Below are 22,052 nucleotides of genomic sequence, written 5' to 3' on the forward strand. Positions count from 1 at the left end.
CAAAACAATTCTTTAAGTAGTTGGGCAAACGTGTATACACCCAAAGCAATTGGTTAAGTACAATTTGTGTGTTGAAGCACATAATATGGCATTTACACTGGCCTTAAATGGCTCATTTCAAATGAGTCATTTGAAAGTGTTTACGTGCGTTGTAATTCATTTGTTCTCATTTCAAACATTAGATTTGTCAACTTGCCTGTTGGTTTGATTTTTGGCCTCTACTAAAAAAATGTTCGATGAAGATTAAATATACCTTCAAACCTTACAATATAAACTGAAAACTTATTTTTAGCTTTGATTAATTTATTTTTGGGAAGTAGAAGTTCCAAAAACCAAACATTTGTTTACCTGTTTTTGTAAATACGTCAAAAACAGCTTTATCAAATTGTCAAAACTGCGATGAAGAGCTTTTATATAGGGTGTATTCACTAGCATTTGGACCATATTTGGAACTCATACTAACCTCGTTGGAACTCATTTATACAGAATGAGATTCAATGAATCCCATTTGAGATTTTGTAGGCAAAAATGAGTTATTTGCTTCTCATTTTTGGCCAAAATGAGCTATTTAAGGCCAGTGTAAACGCCATGTAAGTTTCACAACCAGCATTTAACATCGGGGAATATTGAAAATATAATCGCGCTGTTATTGAAAGTAATCGCGGATAAGCTAGCAAATTTAATACAAAATAATGTTTCGTTTCAAGTATTTGTCTCTCTAGCCTCGCAAAATGATCGCGAAAAATCTTATTTCAAGTTATTAACAAAAATAAGTTATTATTCTACTATAGTTATTAAGTTATTATGATCGTCAATGCTGGCAGAATTGCTACGAAACAGTTTAACAGCTGACAATTGATTTGTACGTTATTACTTGTACACTCTTCATTATTGATATAGAAACACATAAAGTTGTCGAACATATGGATGCAAATATATGTATATACTGTCAAGAAACTTAGCGTAGTGCCATAATTTAGTAGAATATAATTTATGTTGTCAGATTTTAAATTAAAAAAAAAACAATTTCTATACACAGTTTAATAGTTTCTTGTTCCGCATATGCATACAAATATGCATATACATATGTATGTAATTTTACGAAAATATTTTGAAAACTGCATCCTATAGTACCAATGTTCCACAAGTTTTTTGAACATTGTTGACTTGGTCGAAGACATGCTAGACTAACGATTTCTGTAGAAATCGTCACCGTAGGAGATGCATATAGCATTCCACCTCCTCTCTACAAAAAAAAAAAAAAATAAAGCAAAAATACAAAAGAAGTGCATACATGTAATCGAAACCATTATGCGTTGTCTTACTGAATAGTAAGCCAGTCAACTTGATATTTAATTAAATTTATTTGTTAAAAAATTTTTGAACCAATAGATGGCAAAGCTAATTACACAGAATTGACGACAAAATTCATGAGCTATCGCATTTAATTATTTATTAATTAATCTCAAAGTAAATATTTCACTTCATAAAACCTTTTGATATTATGTTTTTAATAAGATAAAAGTTTCTTCTCTTATTAATAAATATTCATAAATAAAAAAAAAATTGATAAAAATTTATACATATATTAACGTTGCCCGTTTTACTGTTATTTACCACATTTTATTGAAATATAGGTTCAATTGTCGTTTAAATAAATTGACTTTATATATATGTGTATGTATGTAAATAAATTTTAATATAAAATTTTATTTCTCTTTTGTAAACAAATTTGTTTTAGTTTATTTGAATTATGCAGTTCTTGCTATTTTATTATCATTTTGTGAGTATGGTGTACTCCCAAATCAAAAACCATAGTTTTTCAATCTATTTTAATTTAATTGTTCCATAGTGCATTGCTACATACAATATTTATTCTAATGAGAAAAATTTTCTTATCAGCTAAAAGTGCATTTCACTATGCAAATGGTATGCTGTGCGCTATTATTTAACAGGTTTGCTATTAATTATTATTATTAATTACATATGCATGTGTATGTCGCCATCTACATATATTAGCGAGGCTTAAGTGCCAGTCTAGTTTAACCACAAATTTTTTTCTTACATTATTGTTGTTGTTGTTTATTTTGTACTCTTCTCCTTTTTATTTAAATTTTGTTTTGAATTTCTATTTCGCTTTGTGTTTTTTTTGGGTTGTTTATTTGTTATCACATTTTTTGTAAGCAAACTGTTGTTGTAGTGCTGCTTATGCCGTATGTATTCTTCTTCACTATTGTCTCTCTTCTCTTCTGCTGGACTGGTCTATTTAACAGCACATATTTGCACCACAACGCTTATTCAAACTTTTTGACTGTTTAGTCAGTGAAGTTGTTTGGTTGATGGTTGACTGCAAACAGTTGGCAGTCAATAATTGAGGTTGATACACTGTGCCCGGTGCAATTATTTAATAAATTAGCTTTTCAGTGCAATTTGTTTTTTATTTGGAAATTATTTAAATTTTATTTAAAAAAATAAACAAAAGTAAGTATTTATTTACTGTTTAAAAGTAAAGATAACATTTATATTTCATTAAAATTTACTTAATTATACAAAATACTACGTAAATCCATTTAAAATCTAAAAATATCAAAAATTTTGTTTGAACAACTTTTTATTTGGCGTTCAGTGTTTAATATGTCATATGATAAAATTTGTATTTTTAACTTAAAAAAAAAATTATAGCAACAAATAAAATTTGCCAAACACGTGTGGTTTAAAAATAAAAAATTATCAAAATTGAAAAAAAATTACTTTGTTCTATACTCGTACATACAACAAAAACAAAAAAAATAAAATAAAACGAAACCAAAGCGAAATTGAATGAGTACAACAATTTATATGAAGATTATCTGGTGGGTGTGCTTCAGAGTACAAACACACATGCGGTTTACAAGTTAACCGGTAAATAATCTCATAAGGGCTCAACATTGAACACAGAAGTCAAAAGTTATCAACAAATCTTATATAGACACATACTGCTTACGTCCACTCAGAGGAAGCTGTGTGGTGTACATTAAAACTGTGGAATCTTATGTATATTAAAACTATATTACGAAGATCCGTGGAACATACTTTTGTATGGTTTTCAACCTATTGTATGTATATGTATATTTCTGCCAAATCTACAATCTACAATGAGTTGCTGACTTCTGATAAAACCAATTCCAATTAAAATAATAACCAATCCACATGACACGAATAAAACTACATTAACTGATCGGGATCTAACCATTGCTTTCGGCAGTCGTTGACCGACCGCACTTCTAAGCAACTTTTTCTACAAAGCTTAAAGTCGTCATAGCTTAGTTTTCGAGATATCAGCATTTAAAGCTGTAAACTTTTTATTTACTACAATAATAAAATAATGTAATCGTGCCATCTAGTGAGAACTAATGAGTGGAATTTTGCAGACGTTTTTTGTTTTGTTTATAATCTATGGTATTATACAAGATTACGATTTCCTAGGTGTCGCAACTTGACAATGAATTCTTACAATGGCTGCACATCTAAGCAACTTTTCCTACAACGCTATATGTAACTATAATTTAATTCTTAAAATCTCAAAATTTAAAGCTGTAACTTTTCAATTATTACAACAAGAAAGTAATTATGCCATCTAGCGACCATTAGTAGCTGAAGTTTTCACAACATATTTTTTTATGATTTTAAATCTATTATACATATATTTAGCGGAACAACAATTTACAACATACAAACATCTGACTACTACTGAAAAAGTAGCATAATAGCCTATTCACACGTCACAAATTAATAATCATGAGATCCTAATCCGGTTTAAGTTATTGTTGTTTTTGGAACAATTACGATTTTTTGCGCATTGCAATATCATGAATTTTTTAAGAAACACCTTTCTGAGCAATTATTTACAACAGACAATACTGTATATCAATATAGTTTGATTTTCAAGATATACAGCATTAAGTTGCAAACTTTTCACGTCGATTAGATAAACAACACCATCCAGCCACAACTACTATATGAATTTTTTAAAACGTATTTTTATGTTTTTTAAATCTATTACATACGACCTACAAAAATGGAGATAACTGACATAAGACTAGTTAATCATTATGAACTACTGATTTGGCTTAAGTTGTAGTGTTGTTGTTGGCAATTTTGAAGCGCTAAGATAGATATAAAAATTTGAATCCAAAATCAAGCAATATCGACATATATTGTTATGAAAATATTGGTCACATTAGACCTTTGTGAATAACGCCATCTAAAAAAGTTGTTACACTACACTATATGTCAAAAGATCGTGGATCATAGATGGTACATACTATATAACCAGAAATGTTATCTCTTTTGGGTGCGTTAGCCTCTCGGTATCTTTGGTACTTATACGATCACAGTAAGCAGTTTCATTATAGATCATTTCATATGATGAGGTAGAATCTACATATTGCTTTCCAATTTTCTTTTTTTCAAAAATAAATTTTTAAAGAAATTATATTCTACACAATGAATTATTCTTTCATAATTTGTGCAAAATCACTAAGACTTGAAAGCAAACGGCATTTCCATATCGGTTGAATAACGTAAACTAAAGCTTTAAAATATTATCAGATTATAAATAAAATATTACATATTTATGTTACTGAGATCGCGTTAACAAATTATTTTGTCGAAAGCAACACTTCCCTCCGGGTGTTTTCATTTGTCGCTTTGCTCTGATTGCATCTTGCAATAGCTTTTTCGTCTTACAACCACACGATATGCCCAAACCAACGAACCCACTAAATATTGATGTACTAAGTCAATGTTGAGTCAATGTTGTGATAAAATTAGTACAGCTTATGAGTAATTTGGATCCAACTCCTAAATATTTGGTAGAATCCAACTCATAAAGGACCAACGGTCTTACGAAGAACACTCATAAGAGTGTTTTCGAACACTTCCAGTGATGCCTCATCATCCTGTGATCGCACGAATTGGTTAAGCAACCTATAGCGTGTCAGTTTTCGCAGTCGAAAGAGATAGAGACAGATCTACATCGGAATAGCTTACCAAGTTGTTTGTTCAGCAACCTGACATCGTTATCAACTGCTTTAAAAGTATAGTAGATGGCAACCAGTAGGTAGTCTAATTGACATACATTTCTGATAGTTGCCAACATTAACTTATTTTTGCTCTCATTTACGGTCAAGTCTATTTTTACAAATATCTTTTTAATATCAGCAAAAGCGTTAGTGAGATCACACATGTTACGTCCAATGCCGTCAATGTCATCAATTATTCATTGACGGCAAACTTATTTATTCCCAGTGTCACCGACTTATCAAACAGCCCACGTATATTTATTTATTCAATATATAAATCGGTTTTAATTTAAATTTGCTAAATTAAATTATAACACCTATTTATTTGATTTATTTTTCCGTAGGTCAAAAAGAAAACTAAAATATACAAAATGGCAGCTGCAGAGGATCGTAAGTGCAATCAAAATTATCCATTTTGTTTGCTGTTTGTTACAGTTACATGTTGTTAAATCCTAAAAAGTGATCCTTAATATCCTTTCTGCACATCCAGATTGCTAACAATGCAATGTGTATTTTTTTGTTTGTATTTTACTGCCCGCAAAATTAATGTCATTAAATTAAGCTTTTCATTTATATGTATATACATGTATATGATTATATCAATATCGTCACTCACATATATCGTATATGTGTATATAGTAAATTCTTTCCTCACAAAATGCTTGAACAGCCCTATTTAGAACAATTATTTAACCAATATAGCATTGATTACTGACTAAATGTTCTGGAAAATTTTTTTAATAGTACAAAGATCAAAATTTTCATATATATTTTTTGAACTGATTTGGCTATTTTGTTAAATAATTATATATTGATAAGAGCATTTGAATGAAAGTGTTTTGGAATGAATTTGTTTTTATCATTTGAATGCCACAGCTTAGTTTAAATAATTTTGTCACTAACACTTTATTCTCTTCTATATTACTTCTAATGATTTATATAATATGTTATTATTGTTTTGTAGACTAAATACATAATATTAAGTTTTTTTATAATATATATGTACAGTACACGCATATAATATATAATAAAATATAATATATATAATAAAAAATAACACATATAATAAAAAGTAATATCTATAATAAAAAATAATAGAAAGATTTTAAACAGTAGTAAACTTCAACAACAAAAATTCATTTTATATTATTTTAATTAATTGAATTTGTAGCTGACCATACAGCTGTTTCGAGTACCCATTGCCAAGTACCCATTGCCAAGTACCCATCATCAGTGGTCTTGGAACTATTTCTTGTATTTAAAATTTAAATAAATAATTTTTTGAGACTGCAAGTACCAGGGATTAAACTCGTACTCTGTCAAATTTGAAGCTCAAAGTCAGCGCTCTTGTTGTTGTAGTTTACTACTGTTCGAAACCTCTATATTAAATACCACAGTTTATGTTAAAGTAAAAATAGTTACTACTGTCGTATTGACATTAAAATCAAATTTAATATAAAAAATAATTTATATAATAAAAAATAGTACATAACAGTAGTATTATTAGCTTAATTTTTACTTCATTTTAAATTTGTTGTATTACATAAAAATTAATAACAATTATGTTATATATATAAAGCTTACAGCTATGGCTGTATATATATATATGTATTATATACATATAATAAAATGTTGTAAAAGAAATTGTATATAATAAATTATATATCTATATGTGAATAAAAAATTTCCCAACAAAGTATGAACGAACTATACCTAAAGAGAAATAATAATTTTAAATAAATAAAATGTATATGTAAATAAAATTACATATGCATACACATTATTATATACGTATATATATAAATATATATTAAATTTTATGTATACTTTTTCTATGTATATATTATTAAATTTTAATTTCTTATAACACCCTAACGAGATAAATAATAAAACTAATTAATAGCAACAATAACAACATAAACAAAAGAGACTGACCTACTCATCCTTTAAGATGATCACCCATTCTAACAGAGACTCGAAAAGCTTACAAGGTTCCGAAAAGTCTTAAAAAAACAATAAAAGGAGTATAAATACTGTATTTTAATAAATTGTTTTACTAAAAAAATAAGTCCCTAACTGAATAGGAAACAATATGTCCGCTTATTAAAGATGGAAAGCCCTATTAAGAAATTTCTGATTACTAATAAGGTTAAAATGTTGTTGTTGTAATGTTGTTACAGTACTGTTCTCCTATCGCAGAGCAAAACTGTACACTTATTTAAAATATAACAAAAAATTTTATTCCCCTTTAGACAGAGACAACATTCTATCATCAGATAAGCCCATTTTATTAAAATAAAAACCTTGAAAATAGCTTCCATTGAGACAACTTCATAAATCATAATAACATAAATTGTATATAATATCATTATTGTACATATAAATATATATGATCTACTTAGAACTCTCCATTCTCTTTCAAGTAAAAGCTATATTAATAGAATTTCTACAAAACAAAATCTCCGCTTTGAACCTACATTATTAATTCTATTAATATTTGTGTGCCATCAGTACCACTTGAACTCTCTCGCAATAGAAGTGCTACAATCTTTAAGAACGTTTCAAGGGTAAAGATTTCAACCAAATGATTAGTAGTTTTAAGACAATTTATTCTCAAAACAATTGCATAAATCAAAGGGGACAACAACAATTATTTTCCTTGAAATATCTATTGTTATTTAGATGTTATTGTTATGCCCCGCAGAAATCTATAAAGTAGATAACATGAAAGACATTACAAAGACATATACATGGGTTAGAATGTGGATATGTAATGTTAGTGTGAAAGGGGAAGAGATTGTTTAGGAGTAATAATATATTGGGAATTAGTGGGATTTAAATTAAACTCAACCCCAAGAGCACAGCGAAGAAACCTAGCCACTTCAATGGGACAGACGAAAAGACCGATTAGTCTAAGTTGGTGTGTGCATTGAGGCAGGAAAATATATGGGCGACACCATGGATAGTAGAGCTGCAATTAAGGCACACATTGGGAATTGACGTAATAAAACTGCAAGTGCTATTTACAAGAAAATATTAAATTTTCCGTACCAATAACAGAAAAATTGAAATATCTATATTATTATAATTATTTCCCTGACAGAGTTAGGAACATAAAGGCCTTAATGTTTGTCGCTCCTTCCATTCTCGGTCTCCAGTTCTAAATTCTGAGATATCATAAATATTTAGTTATATATGCATTTATTAAGTTGGTTCTTCATAAAAGAGTACTATCTCAATTATTTGGCATATGTAGGAACATTCCAATGAGATAATATTTTTTATAAAATATATATATCATAATCCAGCATCAACGTATCGAAAACGTATTATAAACTGGAATAAAGCATATGTTTATTTTTCTTCCCGAAAACCTTCTATACCTACATATTTGAATATTTCGGATTGCTTACCTAACCAAGCGTATTTGATACAAAAGAAATTACTTCAATTTCCCGGATAATGCAGATAATTACGGTAATCGTCTTAAATTTGCTTAATTATTTCCTGAAGTTTAATGTCCCCGATTAATTAAGTCACTGCTAATAAATATATGTCTGTAATTCTAGTTATTGTGTTAATCAATTTTTAGAACTTTTGCATTACTTTTGCGCTAACATGCTCTGTTTATTAATGCCTAAGCCTATTTTATTTTGTTTGAACTAACAGTATTGTAGTACTAACACTTCTATTATATACTTTTTCCGAATCGTTCTAAAAAATCTAATTTTCGTATTTATTTTTACAACGTATAGCAAACATGACTCAACAAGGTCCAGCCTTTGATTCGAATGCAATGACTTTAACGCGTTTCGTTCTTCAAGAACAACGCAAATTCAAAAATGCAACTGGTGATCTCTCCCAACTCCTGAATTGCATACAAACGGCCATTAAGGCTATCGCATCCGCAGTACGAAAGGCAGGAATTGCCAAATTACACGGCATTGCAGGCGATACCAATGTACAAGGTGAAGAAGTTAAAAAACTCGATGTACTTTCTAATGAGCTGTTTATAAATATGTTAAAATCTTCCTATACTACGTGTTTATTGGTTTCTGAGGAGAATACTGACTGCATTGAAGTAGAAACGGAACGTCAGGTAACTAAATTTATTCGATTGACACTAATTTTCTGTGCGTGTTAACATTGAAATTTTTGTAGGGTAAATATGTCGTTTGCTTCGACCCATTGGATGGTTCTTCAAACATCGACTGCTTAGTATCTATTGGTTCCATTTTTGCTATATATCGTAAAAAAACCGAAGGTGTGCCCACAGTAGATGATGCATTACAACCCGGTAATCAAATTGTTGCTGCTGGTTATGCGCTTTACGGTTCAGCAACAGCAATAGTTTTGGGCTTAGGTTTCGGCTCTGGTGTTAATGGTTTTACTTATGATCCGGCGATTGGTGAATTTATACTCACAGATCCAAATATGCGTGTACCAGAAAAAGGTAAAATCTATGCCATAAATGAAGGCTACGCTGCAGATTGGGAAGCAGGCGTTTATAATTATGTTGCCGCTAAAAAAGATCCCACAAAGGGTAAACCGTACGGTGCACGTTACGTTGGCTCAATGGTAGCTGATGTACATCGGACCATTAAGTATGGAGGCATTTTTATTTATCCAGCTACAAAATCTGCACCAAATGGCAAATTACGATTACTCTATGAATGCAATCCCATGGCATATCTAATTGAAGAAGCTGGCGGACTAGCCAGTAATGGTAAAATTGGCATATTAGATATTGTACCACAAAAGATACACGAACGATCACCGATATTTTTGGGTTCCAAAAAGGACGTGGAAGAAGCTCTAAGCTATCTACAATAGTTTCGATTGTCAAAACAATTCTATATGTGCCTTATACAAATTACTCTCCACTACTATATGTTCAAGTTATAGACTGTATCATTTTTTTAAGCTCTAAAATATAGTTTTTTTTAATAATTGACAAAACGAAATTGTTATAAAAATAAAAATAATTATTATATACATAAACATAATTTATTACTTCTATTACCTTTTTTACAAGTATAATCGAATCCCCAGACCTTTTTTTAATACTCTGGAATTATTAACAAAATAATGCTATTACCTATCTCAACTACAAAAACCTCTTTTATTTATTTACGACCATCTTACAGTTTTGTTTTAATTTTCTAAAAATACATACTTTCATCACATATATTTTGTTATATCTATCTCAGCATTATTAGGACTGATTTATAGTCCTAATCTTGGATAAATCAATTATCCGTTTTTTATAACAATGAAACTCAAATCCGCCTACATATTCAAATGGTACCATAATCAGTAGAGTCATCCCCACACAATGCATCTGCCCTTCCTTTTGTTCGCATCATTAATACATCGTCTCCAACTACAACGAAAGTAATCAGTCGGTCCCAAGATCGGCTTGGTCTACGTCCTGGAGCCACTCTTCAATTTCGACAACCAAGTGTCGTCCAAAACCCGCCAAAGAAACTTCACAAGCAGGTCACCCCGCAGGCTACAACAACAACGAAAGTAAGATCAGGTATGTCGAATGTCGACAAGGACTAACATCCTACATTTGTACCTCATCAGTGTCTTGAGTTCACAGTTGCGTCGCTATAAAACTCTCAACAGACTTCTGTCTGAAATCTATACAATTTGAAGGCGGTTTGCAACGAGCAGCAAGACTAAGCAGGCCTGCCCCAATTCAAAATTAAATTTAATTTCAATGAGAGCAGGAACTGTAATTGTAGTGCTCTTGATGTCACACATCGTTTTCGCTAATATATACACAAGCTGTAGCCGTTTTGATTTATGACTGCACTTAATTAAGTTAGCAAGATTTATTCATCTTTAGTTAATTTTACAATAACGCTTTACCTACATTTTACACACTCCTTTCAAGGACTCTCAAAATCACAAATACATTTCAACCGAGAACCTATCCCTCATCCCATCTCATGTATTTGCCTTGTAACGATTTTATGTATCTATTTATTGAGAAATTGACTATAATTCGTTTAGTCTAATTAAGATCTAGTCTGATCTTTATGTTGTGATTGAAGAAAACTTTTTTTAATAATTTAGATTAGATTAAATATATAATTAGATATCAAGGAGGGTTGAGGAGCACATGGTATATGGTTTGTATAGACTGGAAAGGATACGAATTTATTTAGGATGTATATCATTGGAACTGAGTAGGAACAGAAGGAACAAGAATAATGAGAATCATTTGATATTTGGATCATTTGTTCATGGATAAATTTTGTTTATCCGTTTTATATTCCTGATTTATATTCGCAAATTGCAACATGGATATGTATTTATATATAATACGTATATATTAATATATATATGGTATATATTTTCGTGACTGGAGGACAAGTACTTCAGATCAAATACTATTTTAAAATGAATTCGTTCGCTTATTCGTGACTCAACAATACCACGATGATATTACGTCTATTCCGCGTTGTTAAATATTGGTTGGTAACCAGTAATAACACACACAAATACCACAGTAGCCTTACTTCCTATAGTTTCAGAATGCATTTGTAGTTGCAGGATTTTGATATTTAATTTAACAAAAGATAACAGTAATATATTTCTTACATACTATATATAGTTAATATGAATTAGCTTTATGTTTTGGCACAAAAGTGAAACCTGCCGGTCCTTTCCCTAATAGCATTTCACTTATCTTCATCCAATCCTGCGAGTTTGATGACAACAAAAGTGTTTCCATTTCATCACGACCACGAAAATATTGTGGTCGTTGATTAATTTTTTGTGGAGGATTTGCTAACAACTCATAAGGCACATATCGATACAAAAATGATATCCATTCCAATAAGAAACGACGTGTAGTTTCCACACCTCTTGTATCAGAACCCCAATGTTCTAAACCATAGTTTACATATTTCTTTAATATTTCAAATCGTTCTGTGGAAGTAGGCATCCAATGTTTTTGTTCTTTTATTTCTTTAAAAATCCAAGGTTTAATTAGAGCACCACGACCAATCATCACAGATGAAACATGCGGTGCAGTTTGCTACAATTTGAAAAAAAAATATAAAATATTTCATACATTTTAATCACGAGGTATTCACCAGACATGCGTTGTAATCCTCAAAATTGTATATATCTCCATTTCCAATAACTGGTATACGCTTGACCTTACTTGCACATTCTTCTATATACTGCCAATTTGCGCTTTTTAAGTAACGTTGTTCACGTGAGCGACCATGCAACTAATATAATATACTTTATTTAGTACTATAAGCAGTAAAATCTCATTAAAACTTACTGTCACAGCTGTTGCCCCCCATTCTTCAACGCGGGGTATCAAATCGTGTGCTAGATTCTTATCCTTATATACGCCCGTGCGCATTTTTACCGTGAATGGTATCTTTTGGGATAATGCCGAACAGGTACGTACAGTCAGTTCTAATATATTAGTACGGCGCATAAGTGCACTACCACCGCCTTGTTGATATATTAAATCTATAGGACAGCCGATATTTAAGTCAATGTAATCAACTTTTGTAGTTTCCTGCAGTAATTGGGCTGCTTGCGCAATTGATGTAGGATTGTTACCACATAATTGAACACCAAATATATCTTCAGATTCATGGCGTTTTGTTAAAGCCCATTCCTGTTTTAAACCCTTTAATAATGGTATTGCACAAGCCATTTCACCACAAGTTATATCCGCACCGAACTCTTTGCATATACGACGAAATGGCAAATTACCAACTGTAGTCAAGGGTGAAAGAATTAACTTATTTGAAAAATCAATTGGCGGGTTTCTATCTCCATCTCTGTTGCCTAAATTAAAGTATGATCCTAAGCCGAGAGGTACAGCAACAGGAACCTTTCCGTCACCTTCTATTTGTCTAGTTATTTTAAGTTTTTGGTCACGTATCTCTTCGAATTGAGCAAGAAGATTCTTACACTTTTTGAAGTCATATTCCCGTTTCCGCAACAAATTTTGAAGTTCTGTTATCATATAACAAAAATATAATTATACGCACATGTAGATGAATAAATAACTATATCAACTACCTGGTTTAATGCCATTAAATGTCGTAGGACCCTTTGTTTCATCATAATGCGTCGCTTTAATATTATGACCGTCAGCATCTAAATGCGACTTTGCGAATCTGCAAGTAACACCACGCATACAATAGCCTTTTGCTTTGAAAATTGGACATTCATCACCAATATCCTCAGCTTTTTCAGACATAAAAACCTCCAAATTATGCACAAAAATGCAGTTTTGGTCACTACACTTATTGGTAGTATCTCCATTTATCAATGAATTACAAAGTTGCGATGCGCGGTCGTCTTTATAAACTGGACGCTTCTGTTTGCAGAATAAATAAATATATTTAAAAATGTTCTTTCTTAACTTTTCTGTTTTGTACCTTATTTTGTCCACGTTTCCTGCCCTTATGACCAGTCTTCTGATATTTACTATTTCCACCGCTTTCATCATTTTGAGCCTGCGAATCTACCGACTTACGTTTATTAGTTGCCGCGTCAACTTCGGCGACCCGCACTTCTGGTACTAAATACCTTAGCACAAAATCTTATTTTAAAATATAACTACGGTTTTTGCGTGTTCGTACTTACTCTGGTTTAATATAGCAGATGCCTGGATCCATTTTATTTTTAATATATATACTATATTAAAAAATGAACCAAATAAACAAAACTTACGCTTGGCGTTTGTTTGTCAATAAAGCATTACACACGTGCAAGCGGTTAACGCAAAGTAACCATGTGTAGTAATGTTCTTCTACCACCGGAGCCAAGATAGCATTTATACTGGGAGGTCCAAACCGGAATTGGAACACTAAATTTTTCTATGTTTATTAATTTGTCAAAATCTGCTAAATTTAAGCTTTTTCACCAAATAAAGTATGTTATTTAGATAGAAAACTCAATAATCAGTTCAATAATAAGCTGAGATATTCAAAAAATAAAAATAAACAAATTTTTTTAAATAATCCGGCTTTTCTTACTTAAAAAATTATTAAAAAACAACTAAAGGAGGAACCGAACGAGACGAATATTCACCTGAAACGCAATAAAACAAGCTTTTTATTAAAATCAAAATCAGGTAGAATTTATGCAAAATCATGCTAAAAATTTACATCAAAACTGCTTAAATATCAATTAAATCAAAAAACTAAAAATTAAAAATACATTATAAAACATAATTTCAAAACCTTAATAGCATATTTTACTTTTATCATAAAAAATTTATGAAAAATAGCATTTTTTTGAGTTACCTTACTCTAAGAGGAACCGCAATGTTATAAATTTTATTCTAAAGATAAAATTTCCTTTTTAAAAAGTTCAAAATCGTAAAAATCGTGCACGCTGTTTTTCCACAATTATTTTTGAAAAACTGTCTATTTTTTACCAAAAATCCAATTATTTGAAAAAGAAACTGTGAATGTGTATCATATCACTAAACGCGGTGTAAACTCAAGGCAAGGGTGCCAGCGCCATCTATATTTCAAGTATGAATATGATGTTTGTTTATTTTATGCATTTGTTGCGAATAAATGAATTAATAAAAAATTGAATAGAATGAGCAACTTTCTTATCTAAAAAAATTAATTTAAAAACAAGCTATAATACTTGTCTCAAGTAACAAAGTAAGTTCTGTTACTTAGCTGCTGTAAAAAGTATTGTACTTCAAGTGCAGATATCGTATATAGAACTGACTTATTTTATTGCTTTATACTAAAATTTTTTTGAATTCATATAATTAACTGGTTTAACTAATTATTTCATATCTTACATAAATATATACAATTACTAGATAACCCGACAAACGTTGTTTTGCCTTATAAATTATTTCTAGTTTCTAGATAAATTCTAGTGTAGACAAAAAGTAAGTCTGTGGTATATGCATGAAATAGGCATGGAGCGCTATGAACGAAAAGGAAAATAAAAATAACAAACGCCAAACAATATTATTTTTAAGTTATTATAGTTTATTTATTAAATTATTAATTTAAAATCAATAGATTTGTATGATACCAAGTTCCCTGGCAACAACTGTTGTATCTTCAAATTTAAATTGTCTTGGATTGACTCTAAATAATAATAATGATAATGGGCCAGTAACATTAACCAACAACAGTTGAAGATAAAAGCACTCAGTGTGTCTTGGATTAACTGTAAATAAGCCTTCGATTTAAATAAATTGAGACATGCATCAACTGGTGAAACTTGCTTGCGGGGCATCCATTTTTTTGTTTGAGCCCATGTGAAATAGCGTGGTACTTGTGAATATATCCGTCGGTATTTGTTATAGTATCATTAGTGAAATCTTTAGAAAAATTTTTAGTACATTTTCCATCTGCCATCCAAGGCGAAGACGAAGAAACGAAGTGGATGTAAATGCTCGATGTACTTGTTGGCGTAGTTACATAAAATATTAAGAAAAAAATTTTTCTTTTTCAAATATATAAAAAAATTTATGTCCAAAAAATAAAAAAGTTTTTGTTAAAGCAATAAGGATATTTTTGCTGGGTAGGGACTCCCTAATCACTTTAGCGGTATGAAAAATAGATAGTAGCCGATTCTCAGACCTACTGAATACGCATATAAAATTTGGTAAAAATCGGTAAAGCCGTTTCGGAGGAATACGGTAACTAACATTGTGACATGGAAATTTTATATATAAGACCGCAAACAGACATCGTTTGGCCTTATGACTTATTGATGGTCTTTGCAAATGCCAATCTAATAGAAAATTTAACGCGTTTGAATTAAATTGGCTTGTCTGTGAGAATCATTGGAATTCGTGGCAATAAAACTTTTTTGTTTCGGAACTTGCCATTCAAAATGGTGGCTTCGATAATGTTTTTCATCAATTTTTTAATTTCCAATCGCGTACTATTGCATAGCCGTGGTGGGTTCAAATTCCGAAGTAAAATAATCGGTGATCCAACTTTCAGTCGTAAAATGTGTGGTGGCATGCCTGGCAAATCCAGTGAGTTTAAAAACTCTGCTGGATAGTTTACAACTTCGTTGGTATCACAAACTGTATCGATCGATTTGTTTGATATTAAGTCGCCTGGCAATATCTGTTTTATCTTGAAGTTTAATTCATCAACGTCTACATTTTTTTGCTGCTAATGGCTCTTTCTGCCAGCCTCCATGATTTATGTATAGTATGTGTACATCTAGAAATACGCGGTCAATGAGAGCATTAATGCATTATTAACGATAATGCAGATTTTAGGGGGCAGTTTTATGAATTCAGTATTTTCATAGACAACAACTTTTCATATCATAGCAAGTTTTTCTTTTTCAAAAATATAAAAAAATTTATGTCAAAAATATAAAAAAATTTTTGTTAAAGCAATAAAGATATTTTTGCTGGATAGGGACACCCTTATCACTTTAGCGGTATGCAAAATAGATAGTAGCCGATTCCCAGACGCATATAAAATTTGGTAAAAATCGGTAAAGCCGTTTCGGAGGAGTACGGTAACTAACATTTTGACAATGTTAATTTTATATATAAGATAAGCATAATTTTTTTAAAAAAACATCTATTATTATTTGTTGACTGTAAAATAACTTTTATTTTATTTTGCTAATTATAATTATATAATTATATTAATTAATTAATTAATTGGATAATTTTAGTAATTCTGTTATTTATAATGTACTGTAATGCCAGATATAATATTAGTTTTTATAGTCGGCGGTTCAAAGTAATAATAATAATATTGTGAATGGACGCAAAAAATCTTTTTTAGGTTATGATAAACTTATGTCAATATTCACGGATGTAAATAAATGCTGCAATGGATGAATGTGACGAGATATCTTTACCTAGTGATACTTTGAAAATATTGCATGAATTTTTGCAAGAAAAACAAAAACGAGAGGAAGATGAGCAGCACAAAATTGAGAACAAATTGGGTAAAGAAGCCACCTTTGAGGAAAATTGGGTAAAAACTATTAGCGATACTTATGCTTATAGCTAAAAAGTAATGTTTTCACTTTATTTGTGTAGCAACTAAGTCAATTTTGGTACAGTAAAAGCACAAAAAAGATTCTGAGTTCAGTCGTAAGAAAATTGGTCGATAACGCTACAAAAGACAATTTTAAAATAGCGTTATTATCGTGTCCTTCACTGTATTGTGTTGTAAAAGAAACGCATCCCAATGGTATTAGTTTTCGGACATTATATTTCCAATCTAACGCTATTTTTTTTTCAGTTAAAATATTTGAATATGATAAGCGATTTTCTGCGTATGGAGATGATTTCATATTTTATGATATAAACGAAGCTATCACATTAACGCACCTCCAAGATGAATGGAATAGTTTTGATTTAATTATAGCAGACCCGCCGTTTCTATCAGAAGAATGTATTATAAAAATTTCTGAAATTATTACCAACCTTGGGAAAGACAACTCAAAGATAATATTTTGCTCAGGAGCAACAGTAGAAACTTGGTTAATCAAATATTTAAATTTAAAAAAATGTCGGTATCGCCCTGAACATGAAAGAAACTTGGGAAATGAATTTGCCACTTATGCTAATTTTGAACTGGATAATTTTATTGAATTATAAAAAAAATGTATTTGGCTATTAAGAATTTTTCAAAATCAATAAACTAAATTTATATGACTGCACTAATACAATTTTGTGTGAACGATAATAAATATATGGTGTCAAAGTGTTAAATGCTCAAATTCTACTTAGTAGAGTCAGCATCCTTGCGTTGCTGTACTAGTTCACGTAAGCCATCCTCTTGGTCCTTTAGTGATTTTGCTAAGAACTCCTTCTTTTTGTTGAGCAAGATAATAGCTTTATCACATTTTTCTTGTTTCTGCTTCAAATCGTTACGCATATTTTGAACATCTGTTAAAACAAACATGCGACCAACCGAAAGGTAAACTCTTAATAAGAGAAAATTATGTTATGACCAAAATCAATGACATAAAAATTTATTTTACCTTGTGTCATTAGTCAAATCGCTAGTCCCCTTTTCTGTTAATTGATATTTATGTTTACCGGTCTTGACCATATCACATTTCATATCAATCATATTCATCTTTTTTGTGGTTTCAATTTTGTTAATTTGCATTTCGGCGAAAGCCTTAAAAATAAAGGTTTTTAACATTTCACATAGCTTTGATTTTAATTTATTTTACCTTCTTTAATTCTATATCCATTTGTGCCATTTTGTAAATCGTAAGCTTTTAAATACACCTTATTTAGAAGAGAATCAATTGGCGTGCGTTTGTTACTTCGCCCACAAGTTTTTATGTTTTTTTCTCAATGCAATTGTCAAAATCTGACATGAATTTTTATTGTGAATAAATATTTTCATTTGACAGAACATTTTTTACTGACTATTTACAATAGAAAAAGCTACTCAGAAAAGAATATTTTTGCTATTCTTTGTTACTACTTTGTTACTAACAGTAAAAACTGACCTGTATTTTTATTATAGAATTTTAATCGCTTCAAATTTTTTGGTCTCGTTACATTTTTCGTGCACCCCGACGGTTAATGAAATTACTTATTTTAATGTTCGAATAATATTTGTACTAAATTTGTTCTAATATATCAAGTCCACACGAATTTAAGGACGTGTGCGAGTTAGGCTAAGTTGATGCTAAACCAAATGGGAGATTTTTTGGGATTTTTTGCACTGCACACATTTTGCCATTTATCAACACGTATCGACACATCAATACATTATCGACACAACTTAGAATTTCCCTCATTTAGAATGCAACTTAGCCTAACTCGCACACGACCTAAAAGTGTTTGAATACCATGTTCACAGTTGCAATTAAGTGCACTAATACCACATTAGTGAAAGAAAAATAAGCATTAGAAAAAGTAATTACTTCACAAAAATATATGAATTATTATTTAATAAAAATTTACTAAGCACTAACTTTTCCTATACATGTATTTTTTAAGCAGCATATATATAAGTATAGTATGTATATGTACAACATGATAAAAAAGCACATTTCTTTTAACAAATACTACACAATTTTTTCATTTTGTCAAAACACTTTCATGACTAATTAAATATACTTACATATATCAATAATCATTATAGCAGTACTGATTTTAGTTTACCTATTCTTTATTTATATTTGTTTTATATAGCAAATTTAAAACTAATGTATAAATAGAAATAAAATTGATAAAAAAAAAATCCTGCCTATATTTACTCATTAAAATAAAATTAATGTATACAGCACATTTTCCAATAACAATTATTTATACTATTTCTTCTAATGACTACATGCTAATTATGCAACCACAAATGTAATAAACATTTTGCCACACCGATTTTCATATTTAACAATTCTGGTATGGTGATTTTTTTGCGATGTTACACAAACAGGCACAATTAGTCAAAATTTCCTCTAAGTTTCTTTTCTTTATCTTCTTTGCGGTAAATTGTCATTGTTCGAAAAAACAAATTTTAGTTCACAATGGTATTGCCGTTCTTGTAAAGGATCTTTGCTAAATTCTAAGTTACTTGTCAAAAACCTACAACAACAAATGTATTTGTTTGAACATACCTCACATAGCGTTATTTACGTGACAGCATTTTGTAAAAATGAAATCTTAATTGTTATTAATTATTTGTAGGGGACCAGCAATTTGACATACTTTTGTTTTATAATTAAAGAATAAAGAATTAAAATGAACAACGCAACAGGTATTAATATTTGTGGATTAAAGCTTTGTTTTAAATTAAACTATTTAACCATCATCTGCATTTGTATAATGAACAGATCCTGTTCAAATTGCTGATTTATTGGTAATTATTGTGGACACAAATCCAATACAAAAATATCTACAGCAAAATTCAGAAAGCCTGTCGCTTGTAGTTGATTCTGTCATACCGCTTGCCAATGCTCATCTGTTGCAAAGAGCTGAAAATATGATCGCAGTGATATCGTGCCATCATAATGGAAGGTGTGCATATTAAAAGTCGCATTAAATTCTTAAGAGTATTTTACTTTTTCGTTTAAATTTGATTTAGTTTTTATCTATATCCTACTGAGGGGAAAAAAGTTCCTGATACTCAAAATTATGATGGTCAGTTTGAAGCTTTCAGTGAAGTTGAATTGACTGTCAGGCAGAATTTGTCTGAATTAATTGAAAATGCTCCCATCGTAACTCCAATAGCAGAAAGTTTATTAGCAGGAACTATATCATTGGCATTGTGTTATATCAATCGTGTAAGTATAATGTTAATACAATCTATGTTAAATAAGTAACCAAGATTATTTTTGTAGCTGTCATTAGAAGTTGAGCCAAATACTAAAATACGTCCACGCATATTGATCATTACTGGAAGCAACGAAAACAGTTCTCAATATGTAAATTTTATGAATGTATTCTTCACAGCACAAAAAATGGGTTGCACTCTGGATGTTTGTGCTCTTAATAATTCTTTGATCTTACTGAGACAGGGCTGTGAAATCACAAGTGGACAATATCTGCACGTAACCAATTTGGAACCATTGTTACAATATTTTCTTTGGGTATTTCTTCCAGAGCCGGAAATACGCAAGAAACTTGTTTTGCCACAATTAAATAAAGTAGACACACGCGCGGCATGTTTTTGTCATCGCGAGCTGATTGAGGTGGCTTTTGTCTGTTCAGTCTGTCTATCAGGTAAATAGAATTCTAAACATTTCTATATTTGTTAAATTTTATCTTTTCTTGTTATAGTTTTTTGCAAGTTTAGTCCCATATGCACCACGTGCCAGTAAGTTTAAATTTTACGAAATATATAAATTTAGTTAAAATACATACATATAGTTCAAAATTTTTATTATTATTTATTTAAAAACAGATTTGCGTGCTTAAGCCTACAAATTACTTGAAAACTTAAAACAAAATATTTAATATTTTTATTTGTGACCAAAAAAAAATTATACAATAATTTATTAACGGGCTAATTGATCAATTTAAATAGAAATAAAAACACTATAATTTATTATTTATATTTAAAAACAGTAATTGTGCCAATATTTCGACTTCATCTTCAGGGAAACTTATATTTTGTTTAGTTTTCCTGAAGATGACGAAATATTGGAACAATATTTAAAACTTAAATCAAACACTAAAATTTTTGTTAATGTTATATTTTCAGTACCATCTTTAAAGCTCCTGAACTCATACAAACGGCTAAAAAGAAAAGGAAACTTTAAACAATTTTGTATATAAGATTTAATTTTTATTAAGGTACAACATAGTTTGAATAAGGTATAACGATTCTTAGGATATAATAAATCAATAATGTTAAATAGAAAATTCGTTTTTTATATTTAATATTTGTGTGCTGATCATGTGGTTCTGCTTCCGGCTCACCTGTTGTATTGCAAATTATGATGGATGATCTGATTAGGTATTGCTCATAATGAGGTCTAATAGCGAATCTAGATAAATCTAAAATAATGATTTTCAGAAAAGATCCTAGAGTCAGTAATTCGTTAACGTGCAAGTTCGGGAAAAAACAGGTAGAAATCGTCAATGAATATAAATATCTCTGGATATTAATTACATACCATATAACCTCTTCAACAATAAACATTTAACCTCTTAATTTTCATTAGATAAAAGTGCTATCAACTCCACGTGGGCAAAGTACTTGTCTAATCCTAAAATGACTTTTAAAAATAAAATAAAAATTTTCTATACGGTAGCAAGTTTTATTGTACTTCACGGTGCTCAAGTTTGGGGATACAAACTATGATCAAGTGAAAAGCTCTTTAGATTTTTTATAAAAAAGATTCTATTTTTACCTACTAACACCCCAAACTATATGCTCCACTTAGAAACGGGCTTACCATTGCAGTTTTTAGACAATGTGCAAATAGATTTCGCCTATGTAAGGTAAATTCTAAATATCCCCTCCACAAGGCTTCCTCGAATACTAACCGAACTTTTGATTAATAAAG

General features: G+C 30.2%; 5 protein-coding genes across 5 annotated transcripts; 3 read left to right on the plus strand and 2 right to left on the minus strand.

Annotated features, from left to right (window-relative positions):
* The first annotated feature begins 5,401 nt into the window (after positions 1 to 5,401).
* On the plus strand, positions 5,402 to 10,051 carry LOC119688112 (fructose-1,6-bisphosphatase 1). Its single transcript, XM_038102762.1, has 3 exons — positions 5,402 to 5,453; positions 8,819 to 9,162; positions 9,225 to 10,051. Exons 1-3 carry the CDS (start codon positions 5,435 to 5,437, stop codon positions 9,894 to 9,896), a joined length of 1,035 nt encoding a protein of 344 aa, XP_037958690.1. The 5' UTR covers positions 5,402 to 5,434; the 3' UTR covers positions 9,897 to 10,051.
* Positions 10,052 to 11,510: 1,459 nt separating this feature from the next.
* On the minus strand, positions 11,511 to 14,003 carry LOC119689606 (tRNA-dihydrouridine(47) synthase [NAD(P)(+)]-like). Its single transcript, XM_038104473.1, has 6 exons — positions 13,698 to 14,003; positions 13,490 to 13,640; positions 13,128 to 13,428; positions 12,370 to 13,061; positions 12,173 to 12,313; positions 11,511 to 12,114 (listed from the first exon to the last, which is right to left on the minus strand). Exons 1-6 carry the CDS (start codon positions 13,727 to 13,729, stop codon positions 11,689 to 11,691), a joined length of 1,743 nt encoding a protein of 580 aa, XP_037960401.1. The 5' UTR covers positions 13,730 to 14,003; the 3' UTR covers positions 11,511 to 11,688.
* A 2,558-nt stretch (positions 14,004 to 16,561) lies between these two features.
* On the plus strand, positions 16,562 to 17,866 carry LOC119690085 (protein-lysine N-methyltransferase CG9154). The gene is made up of 4 exons (XM_038105077.1): positions 16,562 to 16,577; positions 16,853 to 17,047; positions 17,113 to 17,266; positions 17,318 to 17,866. The coding sequence occupies exons 2-4, from the start codon at positions 16,901 to 16,903 to the stop codon at positions 17,674 to 17,676; spliced, it is 660 nt and encodes a 219-aa protein (XP_037961005.1). The 5' UTR covers positions 16,562 to 16,577; positions 16,853 to 16,900; the 3' UTR covers positions 17,677 to 17,866.
* On the minus strand, positions 17,651 to 18,426 carry LOC119690086 (prefoldin subunit 1). The gene is made up of 3 exons (XM_038105078.1): positions 18,261 to 18,426; positions 18,063 to 18,205; positions 17,651 to 18,005 (listed from the first exon to the last, which is right to left on the minus strand). The coding sequence occupies exons 1-3, from the start codon at positions 18,288 to 18,290 to the stop codon at positions 17,801 to 17,803; spliced, it is 378 nt and encodes a 125-aa protein (XP_037961006.1). The 5' UTR covers positions 18,291 to 18,426; the 3' UTR covers positions 17,651 to 17,800.
* A 1,240-nt stretch (positions 18,427 to 19,666) lies between these two features.
* LOC119687192 (general transcription factor IIH subunit 3) lies at positions 19,667 to 21,405 on the plus strand. The gene is made up of 6 exons (XM_038101444.1): positions 19,667 to 19,798; positions 19,875 to 20,058; positions 20,126 to 20,324; positions 20,382 to 20,763; positions 20,821 to 20,857; positions 21,245 to 21,405. Exons 1-6 carry the CDS (start codon positions 19,783 to 19,785, stop codon positions 21,300 to 21,302), a joined length of 876 nt encoding a protein of 291 aa, XP_037957372.1. The 5' UTR covers positions 19,667 to 19,782; the 3' UTR covers positions 21,303 to 21,405.
* The last annotated feature ends 647 nt before the right edge of the window (positions 21,406 to 22,052 follow it).

The sequence above is a fragment of the Teleopsis dalmanni genome, chromosome X (genome assembly GCF_002237135.1).
Source record: "Teleopsis dalmanni isolate 2A chromosome X, ASM223713v2, whole genome shotgun sequence".
In the NCBI taxonomy this organism is placed as follows: domain Eukaryota; kingdom Metazoa; phylum Arthropoda; class Insecta; order Diptera; family Diopsidae; genus Teleopsis; species Teleopsis dalmanni.